This window comes from Gobio gobio (genome assembly GCF_949357685.1).
Source record: "Gobio gobio genome assembly, chromosome: 11".
Classification (NCBI taxonomy): domain Eukaryota; kingdom Metazoa; phylum Chordata; class Actinopteri; order Cypriniformes; family Gobionidae; genus Gobio; species Gobio gobio.
Genome location: NC_137104.1, coordinates 11,338,555 through 11,364,565, shown reverse-complemented (window position 1 = coordinate 11,364,565; position 26,011 = coordinate 11,338,555). Strand labels below are relative to the sequence as shown.

Below are 26,011 nucleotides of genomic sequence, written 5' to 3'. Positions count from 1 at the left end.
TGAATCGGCTCAGCTGATTTGCACGTTAGTGTTGTTGATTAAGTCAGTGCTGTTTAACTGGATTTAAATGAAATCAAATCACAGAGAGATTCGCAGCTCGTACCGGAGACCTCTGCGCGATCTCGGAACTCTTCTCACGGGCTGTTTAGTGGGTGCGTGATCAAGACACTCAGCAGGTAAACACATTTGTTCAGAGTCAGAGCTTGGAAGTTGCGCAGAGCACAAGTAGCGCTGTTTCGTTCCGCTTTGGGAGCTGTTTCCCTTGCCTAAAATCTAGGTCTGCCGGGCCACATTTGGCCCGCGGACCAGACTTTGGACACCCCTGGTCTAGAAGTAAGAACCGCTTGCATCAGGGGCTGGGGGTGGGGTTACCGTGACCAACAAGACAAAGACCTGGCTCTGTGGTGGCTCTCTAGCCTGTGGAAAGGCAAACCCGGTTCTTAGAAGGCTCGTCAGTCGAACCAACTCCGAACCGGCACTAGCACTAGCTCTGAACTAGCACCCGGTTCATGCTGGTGGAAAAGGGGTATTAGGGAACTACAGAGTGAACTAGGACACAGCATGTGTCATTTCATGACAAGAGATCCCTTAGGAAAAGCAACATTGTTTAGATTTTTGAAGACAATGCGGTAATAAAGCTGACGTCGTGACGACTGACAGTTTTTTTGGATGCGATCACATCACAAGACAATCAAATCATGAGATTGAAGCCATTGTGTTTAGAAAACTGGGAATTGGGTGCCAAAATATCACTTTGACGCTTGAGGTGAGAAGAATGGTGCGCTTATTTCAGCTCACTAATTCAATTAACGTAGTGTCAAAGACTTCTGATTGTTAATGAGTCTGCAAATACAAACAATGAAGTCAATATGCTCTCAACTGGGTTGAATAAATATAATATGAGATCTAAAATATGTCAGTGACAGTCGTGTGTGTTGGGGGGTTGCAGATGGAAGACTTACGGGTTTCCGTAGTCCCAGACAACACACTGAGGATCTGTTGTGCCCTTTGAGGAGAAAAAAGACATAAAGGGTTCAGAATGACTCCAAAACAAGACCAAAGAAATATGTGTTGCATGGCAGTACAGCATGAGAGGAAAATAGTATAAATAATGAATACATTTGTGTCTGTGAAGGGAAGGAGAACATATGTTGCTATATAAATCAATGCAATTCACATATCAAACCAGGTGGCATCTGTAAACAAACAATTATTGGGGTTTATTTGAAACATATGTCGTTTCATATAGAGGACATTCATCCACATACAGACCCAGTTTCAGTGTCCAGGCAATTTTTAAAAAACTAATAAATGAATAGAATGAATGAATAAACGAATAAACAAATGAATAAATAAATGAAAATCAAATAAATAAATAACATTTATAATTAAAAAAAAAAAATCAAATGATGTCAACAAAGTAATATTTTTAGAAAAATTGAGTTAAAATTTTCAGAAGGTTCCAAAACAAAATCACCTAGCAACAATAACTTAAAATCCCTGGTAATAACACCAAATTTGACACAGACCAAATCAAAACCATATATAAAGGAAAAATATATTTTCAGCCTTTTTTCTCCATGATACCCTAATTGTTTGATAAACACGGATCTAATGTTTTTCCACAAAGGTTAACCAAAACGTTAATTTAAGACATAACAGATAATGTTTGCCTGAATTCTCGCCACTACAGATTTTGAAATACTGTAATTCTGTGTGTGTTTCGAGATCACACGCTGTCTGAGGCATCTTTGTACGCGTTTCAGATCTGTCAGTCAGCAAGAGTAAGATTGTTTGGTTTACATCAGCATGAGCACTGGGATCTCTAGACGAGGGCTTAATGAACACATTTTTGTGAAAACCTCAAATTCAACCAAAATAATGTTATATATATATATATATATATATATTTATATAGGAGAGAGCGGGGCACAACCTAATGCTTTTTGACTGTGTCCGTTTGTGCAAATCCACTTGGGGTTGAGAGTATTTATTTTATCCCACATTAATGTCACACATGTCTGGTACAATTATGTGGTTTTGTTTAATTAATACAGTGTATACTTTTTTCTTGGTTTACCCTGAAAGAATGGAAGTGAAATGTGACAACATGCCCCATAGGTGGGGTACATTGTAACATGTTAGGGGGCACATTGTAACATTAGCAAATGACAGCTTAAAATGTTACCTGACATAATCCAAAAAATATCCAATAAAATAAAATACAACTATTAACTTTTTTTTAATAAAATAATGGCATTTTTTTATAATAAAAAAATTTACTCATTTTTGAGTTTGACAACAAACACATCGCTAAATACTGCTAAACAGCATAATTCAAAACAACATAATAACAAATAATTTTTTTTCATGGTTTCTCAAAAAAATTCATACAAGTATAGAATATAATGGCATATTTCTAATAGGGGCTCATTGTAACGCAGTGTTACAACACACCCCACCTGCACAACTGGGATTTAAACCGCTGCTCGTGTCTTCTGCTGGTTAGATCAGCATTAAAGAGCGATCTCAACTGTTAAATAACAGATATAAGATTATAATAATATCAGATATATCTTATTTTAAATAAACACAAAAAATAGAGATGAAAAATTAACTTAGGTAAGAAATAAACTTTCGCTATGGTTAGGAATAAACATTCAGTAATATCTTCCAACGATTTTTTAATTTTGGCGCAATTTTTTCTCAAAATAATGTTGATATGGCAGCTAGTAAATACACTGAGTTTCGTCATTCTGGCACGTGTGGAAAGTGTAAAACCATGCGTGTTCTAACCCCACGTTAGGTTGTGCCCCGCGCATATATATAAAATACTTGTTTGTTCAGCACATCCCACAGATGCTCGATTGGATTGAGATCTGGGGTATTTGGAGGCCAATCAACACCTCAAACTCATTGTTGTGCTCCTCAAACCACTCCTGAACCATTTTTACTTTGAGGCAGGGCGCATTATCCTGCTGAAAGAGGCCACATCCACCAGGGAATACCGTTTCCATGAAAGACTATACATGGTCTGCAACAATGCTTAGGTTGGTGGTACGTGTCAAAGTAACATCCACATGGATGGCAGGACCCAAGGTTTCCCAGCAGAACATTGCCCAAATCATCACACTGCCTCCGCCGACTTGCCTTCTTCCCATAATGCATCCTGGTGCCATGTGTTTCCCAGGTAAGCAACGCACACGCACCCGGCCATCCACGTGATGTAATAAAAAACGTGATTCATCAGACCAGGCCACGTCTTCCATTGGTCTGTGGTCCAGTTCTGAAGCTCACATGCCCACTGGTGGCGCTGACAGGGGTCAGCATGGGCACCTTGGCTGGTCTGTGGCTATGCAGCCCCATACGCAACAAACTGTGATGCACTGTGTATTCTGAACCATTTCTATCAGAACCAGCATTAACTTCTTGAGCAATATGAGCTACAGTAGCCTGTTTTTTTGATCGGACCACACAGGCCATCCTTTGCTCCTCACGTGCATCAGTGAGCCATGGCCACCCATGACCTTGTCCACTTTTGATAGATACTGACCACTGCAGACCGGGAACACCCCACAAGAGCTGCAGTTTTAGAGATGCTCTGACCCAGTCATCTAGCCATCGCAATTTGGCCCTTGTCGAACTCGCTCAAATCCTGAGCCCTGAGTGTAGACTCCAGATGAATCGTAAGAGTCTGGGATGATGCCCTCAACTTTGGCTTCAGTGGTGCATAGCTGGATGAACAGCTCATTTTCGATTCATCCGCGAATCCACTAGTATAATTGACTAATCTGTCTCTGCTCAAGTTATGCCTATTATGTCTTTTAGGAGGAGGAATCCCAAATGGGATCTTATGACCTGAACAATGATCACCTCTGATCTCCAGGGGTATAACAGACTCCAGTTACGGCTGCCAGAATTGGAGGGCAATTATGTAATGTTATCAGTGAGGTTGTATTCCCTTAAATGAGGCCAGGTTCAGCAAGATACACGCACTCGAATAGCACTGTTTCAAACATTTCATTGCCCCCAAGTGGTTAAGCAACGCCACATACTGGAATGGATCAAAGCATTGAGTCACATGTTGACAGCTGACACAAAGGAATAAGTGTTTGAATGGCAGATTGGTCACAGTCCCCTCCGTAGTGGCTTTCAGGACAGCATCAGCCCAGAAACACTCGCACAGCTGTTCGATCATTGTAAAAGGTCTGCTAAGGCAAGTTTTAAGTGTCCAGTATGGACTCATGCCATTCGTCTGGCTCGAATGTACTTATCAGAAACACAAACAGATGGCTTTCGTACTCTCATTCATAATGAGAACAAATGAACGGAGCATTTTTGTCATCGCAGGTGGTAAACAAAACATGCCGTTGAATACATCATTTCAATTTGACTCTCAAATGACTGATGGCCGGATGCTTCTGGACATCGGCGATCAATAACTGGCATAGACGTCAGTACACCCGTGTTACGGCTTATGAATGGGGAGGAGCGCCAGCCAATGACACAGCTGGAGTGCACCGCCTCCATTTCCCAGAAGCCCCTGGGGGTCAGGATGGCTCAGAGCAGCTGTCCACATAGAGAGGACAAGTCCCAACACACAGGCTCACATTCCCCCCTCTATGTTCCAAACATCTGTGGCCAGGGCACCGCTGCACAATCTGGACACCGACCCCTGCCAAGGTCTTTCGTACGCAGATGGGGCTCACCCAGGACCACGGCTGAGCGGGGCATGACCTCAGAATGACTAGGGACGTGTGCATAGAAAACATTAATGAATCACGTCCACTCTCGCATTCCCAAAACTCACGCTTCTATGGAGGAGATAGCAGGTAAAGGTTGCCATGGCGACTCGGGGAACATCACAATGGCAGTGTTCTCTGCAAGCTGATATCTGCACTGATGCACAATCCAATCTGCAGGTTTCACATTTTGCATAAATCCTTGCGGGTATATTTTTATTACATTTTTTTTTCCCCATATAAAATATTGAGAGCCTTTATGTGTAGTACTTTATGTCCTGTGTATTTAGGGCTTGTTAAAGATGTACTATTCATAACAGAGGATTATTAATAGAGGGTCATCCTAACAGAACTATATTTCCTGCCTGATTAAGGTGGTCAAATAGACTCACTGTGCTAGAAGTTTGTGCTCACAACATTGCAGAGGCAATTTGTCAGCATGAGTGATTGTGCATGGGGCAGTCGTGGCCTAATGGTTAGAGAGTTGGGCTTGTAACTTTTGCGGGTAAAAGGTTGCGGGTTCGAGTCTCAGGTCTGGCAGGAATTGTCGGTGGGGGGAGTGAATAACAAGCACCCTCTTCCATACCACGACTTAGGTGAGTCCCTTGAGCAAGGCACCGAACCCCAAACTGCTCCCTGGGTGCCGCAGCAATATGGCTGCCCCCTGCTCTGTGTGTGTGTGTGTTTCTTCCACCCTCAATAACCCAATAACCTCTTAACAAGCGCCCCATTTTTTAGGAATTCTTTGAAAACGATATACCCAAATGAAAATGTCTGCAGCTCTTAAACCCTATGGTCTATATTCATAAACCTGGTCTTATTTTAAACTAGACACTTGAAATATTGCTACCCAAGAGTCATAATAACTCAAAGTAATATGGGAACAGAGTAATATACATGTAAATATACATGTAAGTGACTCACGTTTTTTGTTTTTTGTTTTCACTTAGGTGAAAAAAATATTATAATTTAATGTTAAGAGCCTGAAAATAACTTAAATATAAAACTGAATGTCTAATCATGTCATGATTCAAATATGAGGATGATTCTCTCAGTAATGTAGCTTCTGTGAGCTTTTATGTCAAGAAAAGTCTAGGCGTCATTTCAAAAAGGCCATTTATTTCAGAACATTTGCTATTGTAAAGAGTAGTTTTTCATTCAAATAAATCTGCAATAAACTGCAATATACTACTAATTATAATGGATAAACAGTTACTGAAAAACTAAAGCAACTATTTACAGAGATTACAAAGTGTAAAAAACTCATTTAGCTGATGGGAAGCGTCAGTGAGAGACTGCGCGCTCCACTGCAGTTGCGCCATGGAGAACGCGCAGCCAGCGCACAAACAGTATTCACCAAAGCCTACTTACGCAAACTGCGCAAGATAATGCCTTTTGATTGGTTACTAAGTCCATCAATCAAACCTTTGTTGGAAAGGCATTGGCTGGGCACCGAGTGCCTTTATCCAACGAAAACCATGGGCGCAATGATTGACAGCTCACCAAGCCTGTAAGGCACTTCCTCTATATGATGCATCCCAGAAGAGTCTCTGATTGAAGGAGAGAGACGAGGGTTGAACCATTGCACGTGGGAGAAGCTATTCTAGCAGGGGGAGTTTGCCAGACACGGAATAGAATCGATATTTCATTGAAAATGGACATGATTGATCACGCTAACTCAAAACTCTCTTGCAAACAACGGAGGATTTTTAGTTTTTTTCCTATTTTTTCGTTGTTTTGGATTAAAAAGTGGGATGCATTTTGAAGAATGGACTCTTACACAGAGATGTATGCGGGTGTTTATTGGATTCGTCCGATCTGATCTGAACGACAGGAGATGAAAGATGAGTAACGCTGATATTTTGCTAATGTTTACATGGACGGTCCTTTAGCGTTTCATTTAACCCTTTCCTCTCTGGTGTATTTATTGCAAAAACAAGTTCAGAACATGAATCTTGAGTGTTTTAGCTTTCAAATGATGCATAGTTTGTGATAGTTGATTGAATATTTTGTATAAAACAAAAGTAAATAAAAGTACACACCCCCCCACTTCCGTCAACCCCCCCGCCCACGAACCGGTGCGGGTTAAGAAGATAACCCGAGGTGGCATCGAGCAAGGTAAGGCATCAAACAAGGCACTGAGGTGCCTTGAGTAAGGCACCGAACCCCCAACTGCTCCCCGGGCGCTGCAGCAATATGGCTGCCCACTGCTCTGGATGTATGTTCACAGTGGTTGTTTCCTACTGTGTATGTTCTCTTGGATGGGTTAAATGCAGAGCATAAAAGTATGGGTCACTACTTCACTTCACTGCTTTGTTATAGGTCATAAGAACTGGTACAGTTACACCAAAACTGGGAAATATTAAAACTTATATAAATACAGAATTATGGTTCATCATATATGACATTAACTTTGTTTTCCAAAGTTACTAGCCACTCACCATTTTCACTGGCACCAATTTTGACATCGATACCATTATATCTCATAATTTAGCTCATAATTCTGCTGTCACTTTAAGATGACGCACGGATCTATTAAACTGTTACACACGCGTTCTCTGTCTCAACTGTGTACGTTCACTTAAAACATAACTGACTGTGCTTACGTGAATACTCGCCAAGCCCAGCATTTTGACATTATTTTGTGTGTATTTGACGGTTTAAGCGCAAAAAGCAGCGATAAAGTACTCAATTTAATACTGAGAGTCAGCTTTATGTGCGCACACTTTGGCTGTGAGCACAAAATCTGCGGGAACGAGTAAAGTTTATATTTATAAAAATCTATATTTTTGACAATACTACATTGCCCTTAGTTTATTATTTCGGATGGCTTTTTTAAAAAATAAAAAAATAAATACAGCCTTGGTATAGATTAGATTAGATTAGATTCAACATAGATAGGAGTATAGATTAGATTAGATTCAGTATAGATAGGAGACTTAGAAAATGTTAACCAACCCCAAACTTAAGGGCGTCAGTGTGATACAGTATGGTTAACACAAGGTACAGCGAAAATATACTATGATGCAATATTCATTAGTTTGCAGAGGTGGGGCATTTAATATTAATGTCTGTTAAAATATGAATAATAAGCATAAGATACTTACATTCAGCAAAGGTGCAAGTTCCACTGATACCAAGGGCTCGGTTGGTGTCGGTAAAGGACGCACCGTCACTGTCAGAATCTTTGAGCTGATCACGAATGGATCTCTGGAAGGAAGGAACATTGAGCGAATTAGATCCTAAACCAACGTCACACTCCATTTCACATCTATCGATAGGGATCAGTGTTGGGCAACATTCGCAACAGAGGATGTTTATAAGTTACAAATGTAAACATTTTGTAGCAAAACATAATTACATCATACATTTTAACTAATTCTGCATAATTATTCCCAACTACAGAAACTGATTGGATTTCTACACTGATTGGACATATTTCTCTAAACTACTTTGTTGTTGATGTATTAAGTAAAATATAGAGGCATAAATGTATATTTAAATACCCTCAGAGGGTAGTTGAGAAACTGACATAAAAAAATACACAATTTGGTCCCACTTTATATTAGGTGGCCTTAACTACTCTGTACTCACATCAAAAAACAAGTACAATGTACTATGAATGTGTTCATATTGTATTGCAAAACAGTTTAAAGGCAGGGTTAGGTGTAAGGGAAGTGTCAACAGTGTAATCATAAATGTAATTACAGAAATTAATTACAGATGTAATTGCATGCAGGTATTTTTTAAATATAAGTACAGTGTATTGTATCAAATTATTATTTTAAATGTTAGTACATAGTAGTTAAGGCCATCTAATATAAAGTGGGTCCCATCATTTTTTATTTTAAAATTTGGGGTCTATGCAGCTGCTCGAATTGACCCGCAAACATCAAAATCATCAGACATTTTGTACACTCATTCCACAACAACTCTGAGTGTCAAAACTTCGCAGGCATGTTCATGACCCTAAATAAGAAATTGTCAAAAAAAAAAAAATGTATCCTAGGTTAACCTGTATTTTCGATTTATTTTTCAAATTGACCCAAACTTACTCTACTTAACTTAAATTCTAAATACAATTCTGCATGCTCTATACTATCTCAATTCAATTTGATTCAACTGAATTCTGAACGGTGCACAACCCTGGATGGTATTCAACGACAGAGCATGAGACAATGGCTGAGTAAATGTGTGTAATAATGTGTTTTAAATCCATGGCAGAGCTACGTTGGACCATGCTGCGCTAAACAAATCCATCGTTTTGGTGTGTGTGTAAGTGTGTGTGTGTGTGTGTGTGTTATGGAGATAGATAAAACTCGTGTATCCGTGGGAGTTGGGTCACATGGAGTTACATTCTGTCACAAACAAATCGGGCAGGTTAGTTCCCCCTGGGGCAGTGGGAGCAAGGATGTGTCTTCTGCGCAGAAAATTAATGAGACACAAAGCAAAAGCAGACTAAAAACAAACAAATAGCCCTGATCCCATACATATTCAACAAGCCCCGTCACAATCAACCACAGTGAGGAGCAATGACCTGGATACCAGGGCCACAAACACAGCTCACAATAGAGAGAGACAGAAGCAAACACAAGCAGCGGTTGTCGCCACTCTCTTGTGTTCCTCATCAGGGTTGAGAGCTCTGACATGCTTAGTGATTTTGGACAGTGAACTACAGACCCCAGCAGGGCTTGAGCAGGAGACAAGACATGCCCCCCAGTGTCAGCAGCACGAATCTGCCTAATTACACTTATCTCCTCGCTTTCAATACAGAGAGGCTCTCAGAAGTGGCTAGACTAAGGGCAAAGGCAACACAGTTAACCGAAATGTATAAAAATGAAGCCTTACACTTGTCCTAACCGTGAACTGCGTGATTATTTTCCATAGGTACCCTTTATGTCCACACTCAAAGTGATGATGCATGACTGTATAAATATGAACAAAATATATGTAGCCCCTGAGCTCCGTATTTTTTTTGTTTTGTATTTTGTCATATTTCCCTCAATTGCATATATATATATATTATTTTTTTTAACTTTTTTTTATTATAGTTTTAGTAATAGTTAGTCACAATGCATCTTTTTACTTTGATGAATAAGAAATGTTAATTTTAAAGACCAAAATAAAAGTAATATAATTGGAAAAACCTTATACACAAAATACAATAAATAAAATAAAAAATAATAATAAAAAATAAAGATAAATAAAAAGAAATAAATATATATATTTTTTAAATTAAATTAAATTAAATTAAAAAAACGTGTAAACAAACAAACAAACAAATAAATAAATAAATAAATAAAATAACAACCCTGCATAAAAAAAATAAAAAAAATAAAGGTTTATTGACACTAGATATAACGATAGTGAATTGAAGGCCCTGAGAAATTTAATGGCACCATTTAATTGATCATTAATTGATAATTGATAAATCAATTGATAACACAGAAAAATACATCAAATAGAATTTAATTCAAAATTGAAAACCACTATTCAAAATAAATTGTTAAGCACTTGTGGCTTATTCACCTTGCACCTTTTACGTCTAGTGGATAATGTTCTCAATCTCTGTGAGAACAGAGTGAGAATAGTCAGTTTGCTAAAACAGGGCTGATACAGCATTTAAGCTGTATAATGTGGCTAATTTGAGGTTTTAAGAGCCACATCCCTGGGCACAACATTAGGATATCCATGGCCTGGATCATGGGATTAACAGATAGTGCAGGAATAGGAGGTATTCTAGGAACAGATAGCACTGTACGTCCATTCTAGGCTGCTGGTCTTAAACTAGTACAGAGAACAGCGTGACAACTCAGTGAACCCTCAAAAGGTGGCGAACTTTACCAGATTAACCACGGTTATGAAGTAGTATGAACTCTTGACCAGAGTATAAAGGGTAAGGTCAAGGTCAAGGTCAAGACCTTCAAATAAGCATCTTAGTCATATAAGCTCATTTCTAAACAGATTAAAACAGGCGTAATGATTGTTCCGCTTTTATTCAATGGATCAATTTCAAACCCTGAAGGTTCACATTTTGATAATTGCCCATGGTCTCTACCAGCTGGTGTCAATCATATGTTGAGTGTCCATGAAATAGCTTTCAAAAATATATTAAAACATGCAAACACATGCATTCACAAACATTAAAGGACTGGACTTACTTTGGTGGGGGCATTATGAAGCCAAGGGTGCGGTAGAGGACGGCTCCGATGACAAAATACGGTGTGTCGTCTGATTCTACAGGACAAAAAGGGTCAAAGTATTAAAACATATTACTTGAAATGTTCTGAATGTCCATTAGGAGCCCCTAAAGGGAAACTTTTGTGGTCCCTCGCAAAGATATTTATCCCGCTGGCAGTGTTTGAAACCGCTCAGTACGTTAACAATGGACGCCTCTCGTGGATAGTGCTGGGCAACAAACTCAAGCCCCTCTTCTCTTATATCGAAAACCGTTTTAGACTCTAATTCATGACCGGTGTTTTGTTTTGCTCTATCCTCTGTGCTTCGGCGTTCGTCAATTTGCATGCATCAAGGGTTCAAGGGTTAGTCATAAGTCTTGCTTGCGTACCGCTGACTGCCGGAAGTTAGTTATTTTAGTCTATAAAGTTTTAAATATGGATATTTTTCTTACACAAATGCATCACTTCACTTCAGAAGGCCTTTAATACCTCCCCCGGAGCTGTGTGGAGCAGTTATATGATGGATAGATGACTTTTACGGACTTCAAAAATTAAACAACAAGTCAATGCCATTATAAAGCTTGGAAGAGCCAGGACATTTTTAATATATCTCCGAAAGAAGAATGTCATATACGACTAGGATGAGTTGAGGGTGAGTAAATCATGGGCTAATTTTCATTTTTGGGTGAACTATCCCTTTAAATAAGTCAAACTATAACATGAAGGAAAAATCTTTTAAAATGATGGAAAACATCTTAAAACGTGTACTTTTTTTTGTATTTGAATTGGTTTAAGTTTCAATTTAATGCATCTGAATAAATCTTTTGGTGCAACAATCTAGTAAAAATGTTATAATATTCTTTCCTTACACCTTGAATACATGGAAGTGTACACATCAAAACAATTGGCTGTGTTTGTGTGTGTGTGTGCGTGCATGTGTGTGTGTGAGGGATTATGAATCTAAATCATTTTAATTCAGAAAGAGGTGTACTGTTTTTAAAAGTTACTGTATGTACAGATAGCATTTTTATTCCATTTATCCACAAACTCATATTCAAATATGAAGGGACAATTATCACATCAGAAACCAATTTATGACTTTAATAAGCAGCTCCAGCTGAGTGAACCAAAAATACAAAGCAGAATATAAAAGAACGGCATTTAAGAAAACTCTTAGAGAGAGACAGTGCATTGCCTGACATTTAAAATACAAAGAAAGGGGTTTCGTAGAGATATGACAACCGATTCTGTTCCCAGGCCATCTGTCCACTCCTCCCCATTGGCTCCGTACCCTTGTTTCAGCAGCACACATCTCTGCATCTCTGTGCTTTTCATATCGTTTGTTTTGTTCTCTCCTTTGCACGAGTGCCTTGCCTCCACATGCACCTCATCATCTGTTCTTTTCTCAGATGCTATTTATCATGGCCCTCTTTCTTCTCCGTCCCTCCTCGCTCGCATCCAATTCCTCTTCTCCTCGAAATGCTGTGGGCCTCCAGAAAGACTCGTCCCTGAGTGAATGCCATCATATTTCACTTATGGAGGACATACTTTGGACAGGAAGTGAATGCGATACAGTAATAGGTGATGTAACGAGCCTAAAGTCCACATTTCATTTCTCTATTGTCTTCGCGTGGCATTGGAAGTCCTAAGAGCTATTCTAATTCATACGGAGATGGAAAACGAACATTTAGACCTGTTCTAAGGCACTTTTACTGCATATTTTATGAAGAGAAACTCAGCCAAGCATGGCTGAATCACTGTTCCAATGTCCACTGACATTATGCAATTTAAGGTTTAATAATTGAGCTTGAATAGAGCTGGTTAAAATCACTGAGCACAATATGCATACTCTCTGATGCAAAAGAATACGCCTGTAACAGAGTATCATAACGTGATCTCATTAGCATGTATAATTTGTACGTTTGTACCTCTCTAAAGTCGTTTATGGTTTAGAACTGTAGAACATATATTACATATGTTTCACATTTAAATACTCACAATTTGTATTGTGAAATGCACTTCATAAATACATCGGAAAATGTTTTTCTTCATGTACTGTATGTGCTATTGTTATTTTAATATATACTTGTCACAGTGTGTCACGGTTTGTTTCATGTTCATGTTTCATGTTCTTATTTTGTCATGTTCACTGTCATGTTTCCTGGTTGTCATGTAATTCCCATGCCCTCTTGTGATCTTCTGTCATGTTGTCATTGGTTCATTGTCTTGATTGTTCGCAGGTGTCTCTTGTCTTACTCATTAGTTCTTGTGTATTTAAGCCCTCATGTTTGCTATGCGTCCTGGTCGAGTATTGAATGCTACCTACCACTGTTGGTGAGTTCTCCGTCGTGGTCAAGTCTATTCTGGTCAAGTCTATTCTGGTCATCATTGTTTTTGTATCTGTTCACATTGGTAAATAAACTGCACTTGGGTTCTCACATCAAGCTTACCTCCAGTGGATCTCTGTTACAATACTATTGTATTCTCTTTATAATTTTGAATGAGCTTTTATTCTTATTTCTATTTTCATTTTAGTTCTAGAAATTATCTGATTTTATAATTATAATTTTTTTAAATCTGATTTTTTTTTCTTCTTCAGTTTTGGTAATTTAAGCATTCAACTTTAACTTATTTCAGTTTGTTGCCAAGATAACTAACATTTCTGCATTAGTTTTACATATTTCATTTCAAAATGAAAATTATTTTTAACATTTCACATATATATATATATATATATATATATATAATAGCATTCTTTAGAAATGTTGGCCCATATTGATAGGATAGCATCTTGCAGTTGATGGAGATTTGTGCTCCTGTTCCACCACATCCCAAAGATGCTCTATTGGGTTGAGATCTGGTGACTGTGGGGGCCATTTTAGTACAGTGAACTCATTATCATGTTCAAGAAACCAATTTGAAATGATTGGAGCTTTGTGACATGGTGCATTATCCTGCTTGAAGTAGCCATCAGAGGATAGGTACATGGTGGTCATAAAGGGATCGACATGGTCAGAAACGATGCTCAGGTAGGCCGTGGCATTTAAACGATGCCCAATTGGCACTAAGGGGCCTAAAGTGTGCCAAGAAAACATCCCCCACACCATTACACCACCACCACCAGCCTGCACAGTGGTAACAAGGCATGATGGATCCATGTTCTCATTCTGTTTATGCCAAATTCTGACTCTACCATCTGAATGTCTTAACAGAAATCGAGACCATGCAACATTTTTCCAGTCTTCAACTGTCCAATTTTGGTGAGCTTGTGCAAATTGTAGCCTCTTTTTCCTATTTGTAGTGGAGATGAGTGGTACCCGGTGGGGTCTTCTGCTGTTGTAGCCCATCCGCCTCAAGGTTGTGCGTGTTGTGGCTTCACAAATGCTTTGCTGCATACCTCGGTTGTAACGAGTGGTTATTTCAGTCAAAGTTCTTCTATCATATATATATATATATATATATATATATATATATATATATATAATATAGTTACAATAATATCTATACAAGTACATATAATGAAAGTGCTATTATGGAACATCATGCACTAAAAATAAAACCTAAAAGTTACATCAGCCAGTTACACAGATAATTCAATGTCCAAATCCTCCGAACACAAACAAAATGGCCTCTTTTAGCTCAGTTTGCTGTCAAATGATGAATAAAGGGAGGCGTGTATTACCCCTTCAATGAGAACGGGGACGTCAAAAGACGTCCTGCAATACTGAAGTTCTCATCAGCCTCAGCAAATCAAATGCCATTCAACTCCACAGCGGTTCTGACTGCATGTTAAACTATGAGTTAATGGATGACAATCACACAACAAGCCCTGTTGGTCTGGTCTGAATGCAGCCTGACTTCTATTCTCCCTCTATTCTCTGAGCTATCACTTTAACAAAGCTATTTTGAGAAAGGGCCATGATGAACCTTTTCCTTCTTTCTATAGAAAACCGTTCCGGACAAAGCTCTGCCCAGGGAGCCATCTTATCTCCGATGGCACTGGGCAGAATGGGGAGTGTGTCGAGACAGGACGTTTTTTTTATTTCCTGCTGGGCGGTCCTCAGCGGGCAGGCAGGCCTGTAATGGTTTAGCCTGGAGTTGTTGAGACACTCGACGAGACACTAGCATTAATGGTCATTTCTTTGATGTCCGTTTGTTTCTTTCTCATTTCATTCAGCACTCTCTTCAGTCTTCAAACCAGCTCTTCCCTGCCCACATCCCATGTTATCATTCTCTCAGGCAGAATATCTCTCGGGTTTTTTTCCCCCTTTCTTAGAAGTCTGAGAATTGAGTGCCTGTCATGCTGGCAGATCACTATGATTTTCATTGGCCCATTTATTCTTCCAATTCTCTCAACCGTGTTCTCTGTCTCTTCCCAAACCGCTGACTGATTGCATTCAGTTCTGTAAGGCCACATGCATAAACTGCAGCTTAATGCCTTTACAAACTACCGCTTAATGTCTTTTCTGTACTGTACACACAGATTTGGTTATTTACTGGAGTACAGGAGTTTGACTGTGCAGTACACACAGAAAACAACACTCAATGGCCATCTTGGTAATGCTGTGCAGCTCATTTCTATGTAGAAAATACTAATTTATCTCCTAACTACTTGAATGGCAAAATGGCAAATGTCAAATCAGCAATAGCACCATTTGTTTTGAATTAAGGTCATTCAATTATTTTACAGGTTGTTTTATTAATACGTGCAGAGTCCTTAAGGGGACAAGAGAAAATATGATGTGGGAGGAAACGTTTTATTTAAATGCTTTTACAGTTACTTGCAAAATGTTGCATTTTCTCAAAACCCCTTGCTTTGAGAGTAAGCGCAAAACTGGTGATAGATAATATGAGGTGGGAGCAAAAACTACATTTCAGTGCTTTTGCAAGCACACGCAAAATTTATTCGGGGAACGCACTACTTTTCTTCATCTTCTTTTCTTAAGAGAACGCAAGTGTTGCGAGCAAATGCAAAGGTTCTTGTGAGAACGCAAATTTTGAGAGTGAACGCACAAGTAAAAATAAAAATTTTCCTCCCATCGTTTTTTTTCCAGCACTATGTCCCCATATGCAAATGTGTTCTGTCATGAATAAATTCTATCGAAAATATATTTTGTTCTTTTACCTGAAAGGCGAGACTTTCAGTCCTATGGTTAGGATTTGTCCCATTCATTAACCCTTGCTTTCCATATAATTTAGGTGGTACCCACTAACAATGCATATTCAGGATAACAAATTAAACGCAACAACCAGGCCCGGTTCTATGGGGATGCTACACTATTTTCTCACTCAAATCACTGAAACCACTGACTGCTGCTGCTTCTTTTAGAGGGAAAAGCTCCCCATAACTGCTGTTCTGGGATCAGTTTTCACCATAATAATAACATATTGGAGAAACAGATTTGGCAAACGATCCAGTGCGTATCTGTCTTTGCGCTTTAAAGAGCGTCAAAGTTTTCTTTTTACAATGTCTTTTGCAGCGTTGAGCAATGTAGCCAATCACAAACACATCTGTTGATTTCTTGAATGCAATGTCCAATCAGAAGTGTTTAAGGTAGCACTGAAAATAAAACTGTCATTTTGAGTGGTGAATGGATCTGTGCATAGTTCTGCACACTCGCAAATCCTCTCGTTATGACATACAAAATGTATAACATAAATTATGTACATAAGATATTCATTGTGCAGTCAGCTTCAGTGATAACTTTGTGAGGTTGCCACGAAATAAGATGAGTGACAGCTTTTTAATGATTATAGAAGGAGTGCTCTTTGCACACTTTCTGCCATGCCAAGTCCTACATACATTATGCTTGCTTTTCTGTTAAAATTAACAGTGGTTTGTGAACGTTGACGCGTACAATAATAACAAATAATTTATCGGGAGCGCTTATGCTGAGATGTGTAGGTTGACAAGTAAATTGAAACTATTACAAAGAAATGTATGTCAGCCATATCACCCTGTAGCCCAAGACTGGTTCCCCACTGAAGTTTAGCAGGGTTGAGCCTGGTTAGTACCAGGATGGGAGACCTCCTGGGAAAACTAGGTAGCTGCTGGAAGAGGTGTTAGTGAGACCAGCAGGGGGCGCTCATCCTGTAGTCTATGTGGGTCCTAATGCCCCAGTATAGTGATGGGGACACTATACTGTAACAAGCACCGTCCTTCGGATGAAACGTTAAACCGAGGTCCTGACTATTTGTGGTCATTAAATATCCCAGGATGTCCTTCGAAAAAGAGTAGGGGTGTAACCCCGGCATCCTGGCCAAATTTGCCTATTGGCCCCTGTCTATCATGGCCTCCTAATCATCCCCATATACTGACTGGCTTCATCACTCGGCCTCCTCGCCACCAATTCAGCTGGTGTGTGGTGGGCGTTCTGGCACAATACGGCTGGTGGATGCTGCACATTGGTGGTGGTTGAGGATATTCCCCCCATCTATATGTAAAGTGCTTTGAGTACCCAGAAAAGCACTATATAAATGTAAAGATTTATTATTATTATAAAGGCAGACTAATAGATTAATAGAAAAATATTCATAGCAAAATATTTTTGAAATTCTATTCCAAATATTGGTAAAAGTGATGACAGTTGCTTAGCCTAGATCTGCACTTTACTAGAGCACCCTCAGTAATTTCACCCACAGTGATTTGATTCTGGAACCGGGCCTGGTAGCAACTAATCAACTTTTTAGAGTGGTGGAAACACTTCCCATATTTATCAATTTAAACTATTTTGGAACTGCATTTGGTTGCCGCTAGATTTCCAATGTAAATCACTGATTTAGGTGACTCATTCCCACATTTAAATATGGTTGCAAAACCCAAAACTTTGCAGTGGGATGGGAAAAAGTAAAAGAGTCAGGAGAAAGATGTTAAAGACGGTAAAATGTCACAGGGACGAGAGAAGAGAGTCGTATAACATAATAGGACACCGGGGCAGTTCACATTAAATAGCTGAACCCTGACGGGATAGTCAGAGTCACTGCTGACACCACAGGATCTCATCAATAACAATGATGGAGCTGCATACAGAGAGGCAGTGGAACTCACAGACTGTTACCAACAACATGATAATCGAAAACATTTTTGTCTTATTATGTAAAAAAAAAAAAAAAAAAAACGTATTATGCTTTTTTAAATTTTCAAATTTCTTTACATTTACGCATTTGGCAGACGCTTTTATCCAAAGCGACTTACATTGCATTCAAGATACACATTTTACATTTTTGTCAGTTCTTGCTTTCCCTGGGAATCGAACCCATGACCTTGGAGTTGCTAGCGCCATGCTCAACTGTTTGAGCTACAGGAAAGCTCAAACAATAGCTTTAGTGTGTAATGTTGCTGTTTAAGCATGAAATAGATCTGCAAAGTAACAAATTCGCTATGTCAGTATAAGAACTCCCTGAAACACCTTAATAGTAGACTTGCATTTTCTTCCAGGAACGTCACAATATTCCTCATTTAAATAACTCCCGCCCAAGGCAAACGCAAAAAAAATTGCCTGGTTGACTTGTGTTAGTAGTGTGTTGAAACCATAGACTGTAAAAAAATATGGATGTAGTGTCCGTGACGTCACCCATAGGATTCTGAAGAGCAGTTTTGAAGCGTAAGGTAAGGATGAGCGAGTCACTCCCGGATAATAGAAAATGGGCAAAGAGGCGGGACGTGGGTGGAGCTGAGGTGACACGATGACTAACAGACAGCAGATAAATGGCTATCCACCTGTCACTCAAATTTGCCACGCCCTTAATTATGCAGAACTTTAAGGTGAACTTTAATCCACCCCCCTCACAGTTGTCATGAAGGGCAAAATTAGCCGTACACCACAATTTGTACCAGGCTGTAAACATGTTTTTTTCTGCTGTAAAGTTGGGCATTTTAACATGGGGCTCAATGAGATTCTGCTCCCTTCCGGACTCTTTCCCTAGCGGCCAGTCGATGAATTGCAGTTTAAGTCACTTCCGTCCCGTATTGGTTTCAAGAGAAACTGCGGGAGGTGGCCGCTTGGTTGAAACTTGCGATTATGGTCAGGGGCATGACATTTCCGAAAACGTGCTTGACCAATCACAACACACTGATCCAGCCAACCAATCAGAGCACACTATGCTTTTCGGATGGACTTTGTATGGCTTTATAGAGACAGGAACTAAACAGAGTGTTACTGACAGACTGGGAAGAGAGGTGCTGCAACATGTAAAATATGAGAAAAATTATGTTTTTTGAACATTCAAGCATCAAAACCGATTCTAGTAAACCTTTGTATAAGGGCATAATATTAGCCTGACGTCGTCATACTCAATTCTAGTCAGAATTTGAGTCTGATACTGCTCCGTTGGGCTGTGATTATGGGGCGTGTTTCAACCGAACCAGGAAAGACCTCAATTGGATAGACCTACAACCAATCAGAGCAACTGAGCGACGCATAACGTTAGTTGTCAAATGTCAACAGAACGTCCACGGGCTGTTTCCCATGTCCGCGGGTTGAAGCGACCCCAATTATGTGATGTACAGACCCAGGAATGCGAATTTTAGCAGGCAGCCCTGCCAAAATAACACATATTTTACCCCTCGAATGCCAATTTTTTTTCGGAGAACCCCCCCCCCGGAAAGCTATTGGGCTTGTTTTTGGCTAGTTTTGAGTAGCAATTGGGCGGGATTTGTTGTAAAAACTTGGCAACCCTGTCTGCCCGCACGCTGGAATAAGTGACGCTAGAAGAAAAAGATGAGTGTAAACGATCTTTGCCGGTGTTGTAAAAAAATTATTTAACGATACACAGAGTACTTACCAACACGATTATCATTTCTGAAAGAAATAGTGAAGGTGAATGCATATACGAACAAGTTCTCCATTTAGGATTAGAACAAATTCAACCCAAGCGCCGTTGATGACGTGGATGAGTACGTTACTGTTTATCATCTGTCCATCATCGTCTAAAGCCCGCCCTGACTATTTCATTGGTCCGAACAGTTTCTGTTTGGGCATAATTACTTCTCTACGGATCAAGTCCAGACCGAACTGCCCGAGTTAAAATGTTGTTCGGCTGGCATCCAGGCTAGCATAATATGACTTCTATCACCGGAATCAAACTTGCACTATACCCACAAGAGCACAATGGCTCAACATGTCAGAGTTCACACACTAACACACCATATCTTGCATTACTCACCATCGGAGGACAAGGTAAAGACTTCTTTGGGGATGAAGAGTTTGTCGTCTGCAGAACGTGCCCAGTCTTTCATCCCTCTCCTCCCCTTCATGGGGAAGTTGATGTCACTGGAAACAGCCGAAACCGGCTCTCGCTGGATGGTGATTACTGACAGGACCAGAGAAAGACAAATTAACAGCCTTGAAAGTTCAAATATTAAACGCTTCACGGATGCACTTTTAAGAGATGTTCACTACAGGACAACATGACCTTTATTTATGGCACTACTGCGTAGATGCCATGGGAACTCACTGAGGTTGTTGGTGACAACCAGAAAGCTCTGGAACGGCTTCTGAGCCTCTCCAATTAGATGAATGAAGTCTTCCACAACTCGCATCAGTAACACAGAACCCGGAGAGACCTGGAAGGAGGTCACACAATCACAAAAATACACATACAAACAAGAAATTAGGAATTTTGGGTATAATCTCTGAAACATACTACTGTTCAAAAGTTCGGGGTCAGTAAGACTTTTTTAAATTAATACTTTAGCCCTGGGTTTCACAGACAAAGCTTAAATCTAGTCCCAGGAAATGAATTTTGAGTTGTTTTAACTGAATGCAGCTTGCACTGGCATATCCTAAAATATGTCAGTGAAATTTTTTTGTCTCAAGATGCACACCAGTTATGTTTTTCTTCTTCCTCTAAGGCATGTTTATAAAAGCTATTAAATCTTATTTGAACAAGGCCTAATCCTGACTTAATCGAAGCCCTGTTTGTGAAAGTATTAAATTGATCAAAAGTGGCAGTAAATACTTTTAATTGCTACAAAAGATTTCTATTTCAAATAAATGCTGTTATTTTTTGTTTACTTTGTACACACAAATAATAAAAAAAACTGTTCTTGAGCAGCAAATCAGCATATCAGAATGATTTCTGAAGGATCACGTGACATTTAAGACTCGAGTAATTTCAGCTTTGCATCAAAGGAATACATTACATATAAAATATATGAAAATACAAAACAGTTATTTTAAATTGTAATGATATTTCACAATATTACAGTTTTTACTGAGACTTTTTTTCAAAACCATTAAACATTTCTTTCCATCCCAAACATTTTGAAAGGTGTACATAATAACGCTCATAATTCCTAGACAAACACCACTAAATGATCATAAAAGGTTTGCTGTAAAAGACTACACTTTAGCTAATACCTGTCAACAGTAAAAAACGGTTTGTTACTTAGAAAATTCTACCTTCAAATACTTTTCATTTTCAGTGCAATTTTTACAGCCAGATCGTGAGAGTTTATGAAGCAGCCGTGAAACGATGATGGAAAATAAGCATCCACAAGTCAGATGAAGCTCAGTATGCCATCATTCCCCAGCTCTCCACTCTGTCATGTTTATAAATTGGCAGCGGGTTTTAATTCACTAGGCCTTTGTTCCAGAAAACAGCATGCCTCATGCACATTTCACAGTGAAGTTCACGAGAACATGGAGCCCATTCCTCAATCTAATTGGAATTTTGCTCTTCCTCTCGTGTGTGGAAATGAAGGCATTCGTGATTGTCTACGGAATATAGTATTACTCAGTGCCATAGGGGACTCCATTTATAGTATTGATACACTTTGGTTTGCATTTGTTTTGAATTTATCCCCAATTAAACGTTTTCTAATATGTGGCAGATGGCGATTCTATATGCATCCGGATGAGAGACAAAGCAGATTTGTGCTTGTTGTTGGTTTCAAAAAATGAATAGGAGGAGAACTGATATCATTCTTTCCCAAGCAGGATTCTGGTATATTTCACAAACAACCTAATTTCTTTAGTCTGGGGAAAATATGCTAATTCACTGAACATCTTGGAAGTCTCTGAGTTTGGTCATTCCAATTGGTAGTGTGCCTTCTGTGGAAATATATGTATAACTATGCATATATTTGACTGATTTACCATATTATCTTGACAAAAGTACAAAACATTTATTTATCTGGTATCATGTGCAAAACAACATGTTAATTCAAGAGTAAAAGTGTATGTGTTTGTGCTGCCTCAAATCTTTAAGTTTAGTCAACTCAAATATCCAAGTTGTCACCCTAATGCAACTTCACATTTCAAGTTGACTAAACTTAAAATCTTAAGGCAGCACGGACACTTACTTTTTTAAGTTTAAACTATTTGTACACTGTATTTTTACAGTGTATACCACAGTCATATTTATAAGTTCAATACGTTTTTGGTCATGGTCTTATCAAGGTATACATACAAAAACATAGAATTACCATTAACCCTTTCCCAAAACTGTCAGGTGGAAATACCGCAGTACTTTGAAATGTACCATGGTGCTTACTCCAAGTAAAGAATACAATGGTTGTATGTACTTCATGTCTTGAAACTCAACTGTTCAAATCTTGGATTTATATTTATACAGTATGTTAGCTCAAGATTGATCTGCTATTAATAGCTCTTGTTGTTTGTTCAACTTGTAAGTGTCCAGATGGTGTGGCACACAGATAAATACATTCACTAACAGATAAATTGAAAAAACAGTGAGGCTGTGATGTGTGGCCATGAACAGGTGTCACGTTTATGTAAAAATAATGCTATTGTTCTCAGAACCTCACTGTAAAAGAAAACTGAAAGAGTATTGGTACAAAAAAAATGCTTTGATAAAACAGAAACTTTGCACATACTTTACTCTTTAACAAGGCAAATATTCCTACTTTGGAGTCCCTTCCTGCATGTTCCTGCTCTTACTGTGATTGATTAATCAATATGTTTTATTCGAAAGAAACAAAAGATTTGCAAACTTCAGCTGTCAACACTTATTCAGCACAGGCTATTGGGTAATACTAACCAAGTGCTTTTAGCAAACTCACACTTTTCACCATCCAATCAATTTTGGGCTGTTTCTGAAACTGCCCTCTATACCCTTAAATAGGGCACTATTTGAGGCGAAAGCCATTTGTAGTGGTGTCCGATACCGCAATGGACTTTATCGAGTGCACTCATTCAATCACATAATGCACCGTAATGACGATCGTACTACTGATGTACACTCAATGGCCTGAGAATAGTTGTGTCGAATAAATTCCAGTGTCTCGCCAGAAGACGGTGCCCACAGCTGAATCATCCATCCATCCATCCATTTTACAAACTGCTGGTCTAATATGGTACAGCTTAATATCACACTGTCACAGTCACCAGCTCAGTCACCCTCAACACTACACTTCCCAGAATGCACCTGCAAGTCATCACCCTCATTAACACTCATCAGCACTCCCTATATCAGCAGTCACCATCCTCACCACATTTGTCCGATCTCCATTATGTTTAGTGTATGTTGGCATTGCCTGTCTAAAGAGTATTATTATTAAAACCTGTTGTTGAACTTCATTCCTAGTCTTCATCTGTCTGCCTGCAACCACCCCTGACAGAAGAGCAGACCACCCAACATGGATGAAAGGGTCAGAATTATTGTCCTGGCTCAGGAAAGCCAAAACCTTTTTTCATGTATTAAAGAATATTTTTTTTTGCCTTGCCATCACCAGCACGCTCGACAAAAAGACCCTGAAGACCTTGTTCTGGATCGGGGCAACCTTCCACCATCCTATCCTCCCAGATACCACAGGACTGAACTGGAAAGAGACCGTCATCAGGTGTCTGGAGAGCGTCGTGCCCCGATCCAGAGCACTGCCAGACCCAGAGCCTGTTTCACCACCAGCGATCATGGAGAAGTCACATGAGCACCCCGCAGACCGAGTGGCACCACCCACCGCGATGAGCGAGCCAGAGCACGGGGATAAGAGGACAGAGCTTGCCATCGCACCGGAAGAAGTGCCCCAGCGTAGATCTGACCAGGGGAGTGAGCCCGTGACACCAGCGGCTGAGGGAACAGAGACAGAAAACTGGAGACTTCGACAGGGATTTGTCGACTCCCACCCTATCCCACCCAGTATCTGAATCATATTTATCATCCAAGGAGAATTCTAAGAACCATGATTCATCAGTCTGTTTGGAATTACTGCTCTTTTCATTACCAGCACCACAGAGCTCTGGGCTCTGCCTCCAGCCTAGGATCCCTTCGGCCCGCCAACCTGTCGGCTCGTCTTGGCTCCTCCCATCTTCAGCTCCGCCAGGGACCCTCAGCCTAGTAGCTCTTCCAGGTTCACTCGTCCCACCGGCTCCCCCTTGGTCAGTCGTCACACCATTTCCACTTACGGGCCATCCGCTGCGCTCCATCCCTCCACACCTTCAGCAGCATCAGGTTCCTCCTTCCTGTCGGCATCGCCTCTGTCCTTGGGTACTCTGGCTCCACCTACGACACTCGTCGCCGCAACATAGCCTGGGTCTCCTGCACCAGCGACGTCGCTCTGCTCCCTCAACCCTCGGTCTGTACCTATGGACCCACCGGCTCTGTCTCCGTCAGTCGTCTCCCAGATGTTGTCAGCCAAGCCAGCAACATCTCGGTTTCTCCCTCCTTCGTCTCTGCCATGGCCTGTCGGCACTGGGAAGCTCTGGGTCTGCGCCTGCGGACAATCTCCACCATGGGATCGCCATCCTCCCATCAACCGCCACATCCTGTGTTCATCACTTTGCCACCTCTTCGTCCTCTTCCAAAACTGCCTCCCTCATCCTCTTCATCACGGCACGAGGTTGCACCTTTTCAGAAGGGGCGCATTGCCACAGTCACCAGCTCAGTCACACTCAACACAACACTTCCCAGAATCCCTCCAGCTCACCACCTGCACCCATTCATCTCCTGCACCTGCAAGTCATCACCCTCGTTATCACTCATCAGCACTCCCTGGCTGCGTCCGAAAACCCTAGGCAGCTGACTAGTTGCCTCGCTGCCTTATCAGACAATGGCTTGTGAGGCAGTGTTTGTGCATGAAGGCCCCTCACAAAACTAATTTCGGACAGACTTCTTTGGCAGTGTAACCGTTTAATGATCTACAGCTAAATAGAGAGAGCTTTGGTGAAAACTAAACAAATATTGAATTACTACATTAGTAACTTCTCGCTAGAAATTACATCAGGTGTACAACATATTGGTAAAAAACGTACATTTACACACAAACTGACCAGCAAACGCAACTTTCGGATGCCATCTTTTTTTCCAGCTAAACTTTCACAGAATGGAAAGCACAGGATTGTGGGATATCAAAGGCAGTGAAGGATACAAATATGTTGCCTTCAAAAATCAAACAGATGAAGGTATCTCAGGAGACAGGAAGTGAAGCTAACATTAGATTCGAACGTGCCTTGGTGCCTTCCTGCCTCCGGAGGTAGCATTTTCCAGGTTTCGGACGCAGCCCCTATATCAGCAGTCACCATCCTCAACACAGTTGTCTGATCTCTGTTATGTTTAGTGTGTGTTGCGCCTGCCTGTCTAAAGAGTATTATTATTAAAACCTGATGTTGAACTTCATTCCTAGTCTTCGTCTGCCTGCCTGCAACCACCCGTATACATACAGGTATAAATTCATTTTTGATTGATTATTAAATAGTTTAATAAGGTTTATGCAAGTTTCCATGACATATAGTTCAAGATAAATCTTTTCATTACTACAGGAGCTGCTAGTTTGCAAAGTTTCAAAAGATTATTAAACAGCAAGCACAAACTATTCAAAAGCGGCAGCCCTTCCGACGCACTCAGTGTCCGAATTCTCTCCCTTGATTTCATTCACTTCCAGTGGATTATAGTAAATGACTATAATAGTGAATGAGGGTATAGGGGCTATTTCGAACACAGCTCTAGATATATACTACCGTTCAAATGTTTGGTTCAGTAAAGATTTCGTTTTTTCTTTGGACAGAAATTAATACTTTTATACAGCATTAATACTTTTATACATGCATTAAATTGATCAAAAGTGACAGTAAAGACATTTATAAGATTACATAATAGTTCAATATCAAATAAACACTGTTTTGAAACTTC

At 40.0% G+C, this 26,011-nt stretch overlaps 1 protein-coding gene across 1 annotated transcript in view; it reads right to left on the bottom strand.

The window, feature by feature from the left end:
* The window catches only part of adgrb2 (adhesion G protein-coupled receptor B2), a 498,704-nt gene that overhangs the window by 148,452 nt on the left and 324,241 nt on the right, over positions 1-26,011 (bottom strand). The window contains 5 exon segments of the mRNA XM_079829044.1: positions 963-1,006; positions 7,850-7,952; positions 10,904-10,979; positions 20,087-20,233; positions 20,378-20,486. Of these exon segments, the coding sequence (XP_079685170.1) occupies positions 963-1,006; positions 7,850-7,952; positions 10,904-10,979; positions 20,087-20,233; positions 20,378-20,486 (479 nt within the window).